The sequence below is a fragment of the Mytilus trossulus genome, chromosome 14, assembly GCF_036588685.1.
Source record: "Mytilus trossulus isolate FHL-02 chromosome 14, PNRI_Mtr1.1.1.hap1, whole genome shotgun sequence".
Taxonomy (NCBI): domain Eukaryota; kingdom Metazoa; phylum Mollusca; class Bivalvia; order Mytilida; family Mytilidae; genus Mytilus; species Mytilus trossulus.
The window spans coordinates 79,529,599-79,540,091 of NC_086386.1; the positions used below are offsets into that span (position 1 = coordinate 79,529,599).

At 29.7% G+C, this 10,493-nt stretch overlaps 1 protein-coding gene across 1 annotated transcript; it reads left to right on the forward strand.

The window, feature by feature from the left end:
- Positions 1-813: 813 nt before the first annotated feature.
- Positions 814-7,581, forward strand: LOC134696686 (uncharacterized). The gene is made up of 6 exons (XM_063558606.1): positions 814-964; positions 3,365-3,421; positions 4,424-4,607; positions 5,438-5,571; positions 6,339-6,471; positions 6,947-7,581. The coding sequence occupies exons 2-6, from the start codon at positions 3,394-3,396 to the stop codon at positions 7,167-7,169; spliced, it is 702 nt and encodes a 233-aa protein (XP_063414676.1). The 5' UTR covers positions 814-964; positions 3,365-3,393; the 3' UTR covers positions 7,170-7,581.
- Positions 7,582-10,493: the final 2,912 nt, after the last annotated feature.

The following is a 10,493-nucleotide window of genomic DNA, read 5'->3' on the forward strand; positions in this document are numbered from 1 at the left end:
ATTATCATTGGTCATCTCAACTCGGTTGTTTTCTCACTTTCGTTGTTACGACTCCAGCGACAAAATTTAATATCGTTGAGATGATCAACGATAATCTATAAATATTCAAAACCTTTTGAAACAAAGTAAGAACAATGTGACACATATTTTACTAGATCACGTGAATTTGCCAACTTCAAGAAGTGATTGAATGTTGCATTAAGAACCATATCAAAGCTGTTCCTAAAATTGAGACGACCGTCTTTTGAATAGTGGAATATATAGCAAGCTTAACAATGTATAACTTGTCATTTAAAGCATTTTTAGTAAATTGCGTGTTATATTTTCACTATTATTTTTGTCATTTTTTTTGGAGATGTCTTCCAATGACAACACTTTTGAAAATTTTTAATAAATTTGTGATTTTGTTATAAAGATTATTTACGTATTAAACAATATAATAATGTGCATACATGTACAAAGATATGCATATCAAAATGTGTATTTCACTTAGTGAACCCTGTCGTTATTAATCTGGATGACACTGTATATACGACAGCATCCTAGTATATTTAATCATACATGACTTTAGATATTGCATAATAATTTTAATGATATACTATTTGTACAAATATATTAGTTATTAAATAATAGTTCATTTGCTACGATTCAGACTATCATATTAAAGGCCATCATGACGTTATAATCTTTAATGCGTTATTGTTAAATATATAGTTAGTTATCAAAGATTATTTTAGGAAAATCGTAATAATTATAGAATCCAAATTCGACAAGGTCCAACTGAGTCCTTTTCTATTAAAGTTAGAAGGTATACTGGAAAGTTTCACATTATTTTTAGAGTTTTCAATTTCCAAATACTAATTATAAAAATGACGAGACAGCGTCTATGCTGTATATAGTTTAGGCACCATTCGATCTTATTCACTATATCGACCTGTCGGCGTTCAATGTGTGTGCTTGCCAGGTAAGACTAAAAAATATTGAGCAATGTTAAAAACTTTAAGTTCTAGCTCACAAAAGTTCTTATAAAACATAATGAAATCAATTAAATATAATAATAAATCACTTCAAATGAATGAAACGTTTCTACATATGACGATTTTAAGTCTAGAATCGGACGTGTCGTGTTGTTTAACCTGGTCAATTCAATAATTTTATTTGAAAGTGTCTTTCAACTTTTAAACAGCGGTAAAATACAATTGACTTTAGTTAATATAAGCAGAGATTTTACAAAACATTTTAAACCCCTGTCGCATTATTTTCGCCTGTCCCATTTGTCTTGTGTGTGTGTGTGTGGTTTTTTTTTTATTTTATTTTTTTTATTTTTATTCGCTGCTTTGTTTCGTATTTCAATGTTGTGCAACTCTTGCTGAAGTAATGTATTTTATGTCTTAAGGACCAGCTTTGGTCGACTTGTTGTTTCTTTTACTGTAAATACTAGTACTATTGAATATTCGTATCATTACTACACATGAGTATGTGTTTCAGAAAGACAGATTAATAAAAAGATATATATTGCTTGATTTCTCAAAAATCCATCTACAGACATTATATTAAAAGAAAATGTATATAATTATAGTCAACGATTCTACTTTATTTATTTCAAAATATTAAATACAGCACAATATGTGGTCATTGAATGGCACTGATTAAAGTTATTTAACGCACCACCCAAACTTTTGACATAAACTTTCAATCATAATTAAATTTCATGAAGTCGATGACCGTGTTGAATATAACCATTACTTGGACAAGATAACATTGCCTCTGACAAAAATGTTAACCTCGTATATACATTCTATTGAAAACGAATAACCTGCAATCGAAAATTTATATTTATATCACCTGTCCCCTTTCAAAGCCATATCTATTTATAAATATATTTTCTATATATTTCAATGAGTTTATATCACATCGTCATGTGAATGACTTGATAGTACATTGTTGTCCACAAAGATTAGGCAACAGAAGCATATCACTGTTCAATAATCATAAATCGCTTATAGTAAGCGAAAACAAGAAATAGTATAATCAGATTGATATAATTAGGCAAAAATAATATATTATATCGATAAATTAATGTTTCAAATCAAAATACTAACATGCAAATCTCTACAAATGAAGGATAAAAATCTGTAGAGAAACAAATGTCACCACTATAACTCCTTTATAACGATATTTCTCCACTTTCATCAGTATAATTGAAATATTTGAAATGCCCGCCAAGCATTGCGCTTTAATATTAAATCTAACGATCTCTTACTTTTTTTTTCTTTCTATAAAAATATAACACTTACCTATATTGCATACCCGTTAAGCCAAAACCAGCAAATATTTTAATTCATAATGGTAGGCTGTGTAACGGTTTATATCTTCTAAGCGACTTTCAATTTAGCTGGACAAAGTTTTTGAAACGATAGGCGAAAGTAACCAAAAAGTCTTTCAAACTCATAAGTCAAATCATAGCCCATTACAAAAACATATATGTTGTTTGAATTGGCTGTTGATTGTTTTGTATTAACCCAAGTTATTCTAATTAATATATGGTTGCACGAACTTTTGGAAAATTAAACATTTAAAGTCGAAATTATACTGACAAATGTGAATGCTTTGGCAGATAAAGACAAACAGCGTATTACAAAACATACCATAGAAAACTAAACACTGAGCAACAGAAACTCCACAAAAGACCAGAGTGACCACATGTGTTTTGAAAGATTAAGTAGATCAAGCTTATTAAACTGATGTTATAACACAATAAGTGTGAATGAAATAAATGTGATTGCAACATAAGATAGGGCATTAAAGGTACAGATGATGTCGTCAGAACTTTTATTCTCAAAGACAAAAATGCATACCTTTTTAAATTATCACCGAAAATAGTTAAGTGATAATGTTTGATGAAAACGGTGATAGTTCAGACATGTCACTCTAGAACATCATTGCATTTTAAATGTAGTGTTAAAAAAATGGAAAGGTACTAGCAATAACTACAGTGATTTCACAAAATCCCGAGGTAACCATTTCAGAGATTTTACCCAATCCTTTAAACAAAAAAGATTTTAAAAACTCCGTTTTGTTTCATGAGCTATAAATGGCGAGCTTTTTACAAATGGAAACCCATTTAATAAATCACGTGCGTTCAATGCGTTTTTTCTTGATCTACATGTTCCTAAACATTTGATAGTCAGGAATTTGTTAAAGAAAACACGAACATTTGTTAAATGGTAGTACATGTAGCTATATGGTCAAAAGGAACCTTTAAACATATTAGCTTTAAACAAATAGCTCAGGGAAACTTCGGTGGCAAGTTATTAACATGATTGAATTTTGTTTAAAGGTAACTCGTTGTATATGTTTGCAGGTTTACAAAGTTTAAGACAATAACAGGACATGATGTTGAAATGCGTTTGTGTTGAGTGTGAGTATAGTCGTTTAATGTTTGAAATAGAATTGGGTTTCAAATATTGACCGGTTAGGTATAATATGATTTTTTTTATATTGCGTTTGAATAAGATATTGTTTGTTTTGTATTAACACAAGTATATCTAATTTCTATATGGTTTCAATGATTCTTTGGCGTTGTGAAGATTGAGACAATTTTATGAGAATTAATACTTAAGTCTATATTTCGATATCTATGGGTATGTTTAAAATATTGATATAAACAACAGAAACCAACAAATCATTACTTGAGGTAAAAGAGAGGCGAAAGATAACAGATGTCGTGCATACTCAAAGATCGAAAATAAACTGACAACACTATGGCTAAATAAGAAAAAGACACGCACATAATAGTACACAAGACACAACATAGAAACCTTAAAACTAAGCAAAGCGAACCCCACCAATATTGGGGTAGTTCATTGCCTTAATGTGTTTATATTTGATACTTGTTTTCTCTTTGGCGTTGCCCAAAAACAAGATGTTTTAAAAATTATGCAAACCTTATACAAACGTTAATTTGTAATTATAAGATAAATATATAAAAAAAAGGGGGACCTACAGTACAGACATATTTGGACAAGTTATAGGAGTATAACATCCACCCCTTTCTACATTTGAAAATGCCTGTATCAAGTCAGGAATACGACAGCTGTTGTCCAATCCTGTTGTATGTGTTTTGACATTTGTTATGTGATAAGGGACTTTTGATTTATTTTCCACAGAGTTCAGTTTTTTTGTGATTTTACTTTTTATAGATAGATATGATACTATCATCACTATTTTGTTTATGATACTCACTGCTTAACCCAGCTGCTCGTATATCGACCATTCACAAGAATGTTTTGCCATTATATAATAATTTTCATAAACTCGGATTGACATTGATAATACTTGTATAAATGTAAAAATAAAATTCTACTGTAAAACACGAACAAATAAAGACGTCTATTCATTCTCATTTTTTCTTCTGTTGTAGTGTTTATCATAATGATATCCTTAAGTGGGGTTTATGGATTTTATAAACTAGGGCAATGTCCACAATTTGAAAACTGTGTGAGTTTGGCGATCAAAAAGGGAACTCTGTTCAACACGTTAGTGCAAGAATTAGTGCCAGGTGATAACTTGGGAATACTTGACGCTGGAATGGAACTGATATGCAGGTATTCTTCTATCCATTTATATGCAATGTAAACAAACCATATCTTCGTACCAGCAAACATTGAACTCGTTCAATCCATTGACCCCTCAACACGAAACAAAACACACAACAAATAAATTTAACATTATAAGAATTGGTTGATTCATTTATGGATTTACTGCTAATTCTGAAGTCTTTTCTGTGTTGTTGCAAAAACAATATGATGTAATTTATCCCAAAAGTGATACAAAGTTTTCAAACATACTATTTCCTGCGTAAGATAGGACCGATGTCTTTTAAAAATATGATTATAAATTCATAACAGTGCACTAGACATGTCGTTTTAGTTTTATAGTTTGTATATCATAAACCAAAACACAGCAACAAACAACGACTCAAATACGATTGAAAAGATCTTTTATTAGTAAGTTTGAAATAACTGATTATTTTGTAGATAATAGATGATGGAAGATGTGGTATGATTGCCAATGAGACAAGTCTCCGTCCAAGTTACAATTTTTAAATTAAAGTTAACCATTATGGGTCAAAGAAAGGTCTTTAAAACGGAGCATTGACTCAGACCGAACTGAAGGCTGTAAAGTGCCCCAAAATATAATAGTGTAAACCATTTGAACTGGAAAACCAATGCATGTAATAAACGAGAAACGAAGAACGAGAAACACTTATGAACCACATAACCAAACGACATCTACTGAACATCAGATTCTTGACTTTGGACAGGTGCAAACCATTACAGCGGGATTAAACGTTTCAATGGTAGCTTGCATTCTTCCTTATCTAAAACAATAGTGTATCATCACAACATAAAAAGACTGTAATTCATTGTTCTAGAAATAGACCTGCAGTAGTACGTTGCTTAGTGGACATGACTTATCAGGATTGTTATCAAGCGAAACGCTTAATGCAAGCATATGACAGAACTGATTTCCAACAAATAAGTGACGGTTTCTGCTACTACACCGATGGTTAGTATTTGATAAAAACTATCAACTTCTGAAGCAAAGTTGTCGGCTTTCCGGACATTACCGAAGTCCTGCGTTTTTTTATTGCAGAGTTTATGAGCTTGGTCCTTGCATAGAAGTTGGAAAACTATATGATTTATAATTGTGATAATCTTGAATTTGTACGAAATTCTCCCTCTTCTTAGATATTTTTTCCCTTTTGCTTTTCATTACTATTTCATTAGAAAACGGAATTAGAGCGAGCAGTCAGACTGTTCTTGAAACACCTCTTTCAAGAATGCAAGATGCAAGATACAAAACCTGTTCAAAAGCTTTTGTTTAAACTAAGAAAGAATCCCTAAACTGATTAAGGTTCTGAATTCTTAATTGTAAGTTTTTATTACTAGTAAGACTTCATTACATAAAGGCTACACTTATTATATATGTTTTGGATATATTTAGAAACGGCGAATAATCATTACCATGCGTTGTTTCCTTTAGTTAGAGACCAATCCGTCAGAATTTGTTTTCAATTCAATGTAAAAACAAATAATTAGTAGTAACAAACATTTTTTTTTTCATGTAATTGCTGTCAGTTTGTCTCGATTTATGATTTTTGAATGACAGTTTTGTATCTGCTTTTTTAAATGTGCAATGATGCAACAAGACAATGTTTTGCATATAGGCTGAAATATAATACATTTTCTTTATTCAATATCTATAAGTTTAGATCCAATGGATCTAAAAGTAACAAATTGCATGTTCTTTATGAACAATTTTTTTAATTTCAGAAATGTCAGACCTCTTACGAATCGTCACAAAAGTAAACAATCGCCAATGGTTTTTTAGCTGCATTGAATATATGTTCATAGGCATTACAGAATCAAAAACTGGTCAAACATATTTGGAATATTTTCGATGCAGGTACGTTTGATTTTGATATTATGTTATCATAAAATTACCGTGAGTATTCAAGGTTTAATAAGAAAATATGACAATATAAATGTAATCATAAGTAACACAAAGTCAAATCACGATTACATTTCAATGTAGGTGTAATTGTAATGTAATCAATTACATTAAATTGGCAAAGTAATTATAATTCAATCAATTACAGTTTAAAGTAATTGACGCCATCCCTGCATCTAACCATATAACAGCATTCATGATAGAAAGTAGAAGATGTGATATGATTGATAATGAGACAACTCTCCAATTGAGACAACATGACGTTACATTTAGGAACTATAAGTTGAAGTATTAAACGAACTGATTTATTTTCAAAACATTTATTAAGTATTGATATACATGTACATGGTCCAGATGTGTTTTTTTCTTTTTCTTTTTTTATGATGTTTTTTTAGCTATTCGGTGATTTTGTTGCTTCTTTTTGTTACAGCAAATACGGAATTATACCTGCAATTGATGAGCTTAGTGTGTGTTTTACTGAACATTTGGAAGGTACATGTGATGAAGATATCATCATTTTCGTGAGAGAAAGAGCCTTAGATATTCAAAAGTATTCTTGTTCGCGAGCAGAAAAGCATATGAAACAGCAAATAATGAATATATTTGAAAGTTTTGTAATTTTGAAAGAGAAATTAGTTAGAGTGAAACGTTAAAACAATTTTTAAAACCAAACCTACTTTATGTATTCTTTTAATTTGTTATTCAGGACAATATACTTGGTTAAGATTTAAGAACATTTAAAACCCACGTCTACGCCTCTGGCTTAACATATTCATATACAAATGTAAGACGACCAATTATTGCCTCACCTATAAAAAACGATCATTGAAATAACTATCCGAGGAAAACTCATTTCGACGTATATTAGGTACAAAAACCACTTCCAAATAATACATTTTGAAAGTAAAATATAACTGGATTTTTCTGACAGATTTGACAGGAGAGAAAAAAATTAAACTGAAATGCAATGCATTCAGAATGAAATAAAAACACGGGATGTAAATAAGTATATTTTTTACGTCTTTCTTTTTCAATGTATATTTTGTTATTATCAAGTGATTTTGCCATGTGTTTCCTTTGTTCGTTTTCTCTAAATTCCTGAACCCTGTGATTACTTTTTTTGTGGAACAGATCAATAACTTTGAGTGTATATTGAATCAGAGACATATATATATGTATATATATTTGAAATTTCAATTTCACAACTAAACCACAATACAAATCTGCGCTAAAATCCATAACTATTTTTTTTTTAAGTTTTTCATTCAGACGCCTGAAGTGTTGAATAATATTAATATTTTGTAATGATATATTATGTATGATATGTATTTTGTATCTTGTGGTTATATATTATTAGTAACATTGTGTGTTTACAAGTGACCTAGTACGATATATATGGGGTCATTAAATTTCATATTGAGCAAAGCTATAAATATAGTATTAGGTCACTAGCACACATGTGGTATTATGACTAGCGGCCATTCTTCAATCCTTAGTATTCAGACCCTTGATTTCCATTTGTCTATACATAAAACAACTTCCAACAATAACAACTTATATATAAGCTTTAAATTTATTTTATTAATCTATTTCAATCGTTCATTTCATGGATCAATGTTTTTCGTCTGTTGAATCTTTTCAGATTATTTTTTTTTTGTAATGGAAGTAACTCCGTTATATGCCAACAATAACAAATTGTTAGCTTTATGTTTTATGAACTTATTTCAACCTTTCATCATCAATTTCTTCGTCTGTTGAATCTCTTGAGATTTTTCCTCAACACCGTGTTTTTTTATAAAGGGTTGTGGCATCTTTTTTTTTGTTTGAAAGGGAAATAACTCCTTACTAACCCCATATGGTAACCAACCCTTGGTATAATTTTTTTAGGACATCCTATATCAAATATAAATAGTCACCACGTGCAGTATATATACAACGAAATTTGTTTTACATGCACACGTATAAAAATTGCGGTTTTATCCAACACAATCGTAGGTTTGAACGTAGTTTTATATTTAGACTTGTGTATATATATAAGCTTATATCGTTTGAAATTAATATATTATGTCGATAGAATGCTTTCCTTTTTTTATACATATTTATTGTTTTTCATCTTGTTTAGTTTTCATCTGTAATTTTTTAATTTAAATATATATATTATGAAATGTCTCAATAACCATCTCGTTTTTCTTGTGATAGAAGATGTTAGGGGTATGTGGGTTACACTAAAGACCTGAAAGTGGACCTGAAAAGACCTGAAAAGACCTGAAAAGACCTGAAAGTATACGACTAAAATTATTCAAATTGCAACAACTTTTTTATTATTGAATGGAATTTCTTCAAGTTGGAATTTTATTAATTGTCAATATCTACATTTCATTAAAATTTAATTTTTTTAAATTAAAAACAAAATTTTGATGCCAAAAGTTGGACCTGAAGGGAGAAATGAAAAGACCTGAAGGGACCTGAAAATCTATGTTCGGACTAATTCTAACTTCAATAACTTTTTTAATATTGAATGGTTATCTTTCAACTTTAGATTTTGTAAAACTAAAAATTCAGTATAATGATAAAATTAAAAAAAAAGATATGAAAAATATCGTTGAAAACTCGGACCTGAACGGAAAATTAAATAACATAAATTTGCTTGAAAAGACTGTGGTCAAATTTATTCAAAATCTTTAACTGTTTTTCAATCAATCTCCTTGAAGTATGAATTTTGTTATAGGAAAGGTATAATTTATCATTAAAATGATAAAGAATTTTATCGAAAATATAATGGTTAAGCTACACAATTCGGACCTTGTCGGGGAAATAAAAGACATGAATAACAGGATCATAGGGGTAGATGTATTTAAACTCGCACAGCATTGTCTTTTCTATTTGTTTTAATTTTAGACAAGTGTCCATTGAAGAGAAAGAATGACTTTATATTTATACAGGAACATATTTGAATACAAAATACCTTGTAGATGATGAATCCTAAACCTAAAGAGAAAAAGAAGATTGCCCGGTGAAATTATTCAAACTAATTCAACTTGCTTATACTGCATTAATATATATATCTTAAACTGTTTTATTTATAAAATAAAAATAATAGTATTGCTACCCCATGAACCAAATATGTAATTTAAAGACGCGTGTTCGTCCATTGGAATTTTTAATTACATAACGTGTGCCAGTTGTAATTTACACCTTGTATTGATATTAGGTGATAATTGGATCATTAATCTAAATAAACATTTCACTTTAATCTTTTAATTAGATTATCGTTAACATTAAATATTTTTATCACAATTTAAGTTGCTTTTGACTCTTCTTGAATGAAAATGCAAATGTTTTATAAGCTATGTTGAATTAACTATATATACACAGGTTCATTCAGGACTTTATTTTTCATCCAGCAGGTCCGACATTTGTCACAAAGTGCAGGTTCCAGACTTGGGACACACACAACGATTGTGATGGGGTTATCATAGTTTAAAGACACCAAGCCTTTTTCTTAATTATTTATTTCTATGGTATATCATGTCTCTTTGACTTATGAGTTTTGACATGTGAGTTTTGATTATTCTTTGTTATCTCCCGTCTTTTTTGTATCAGTTTTGCGTATCATATTAGTATCTTCCGTCAATAAAAATTAGAAAGAAGGGTGACCGAAAGAAAGTGTGATCCCAATGAGACAGTTTTCCAAAAGAGAACAAATGACACCGAACATGAAATGTTAACAACCATATTTTTTAAGTTTCTGTTTGTTATTTTCTTTTTAAAAAAATAGCGGAATTTTAGGCACATTTAGATTTTTGAATTTACGTTCAGGTCCGAGTTTTGACACCCAAACGATATTTTTCATGTATTTTTTTTTTATATTATCATTATATTGAACTTTTTGTTTCACAAAAACAAAAGTTGAAAGATATCCACTGTATATTAAAAAAGTTATTGAAGTTAGAATTATTCGGACCATAGATTTTCAG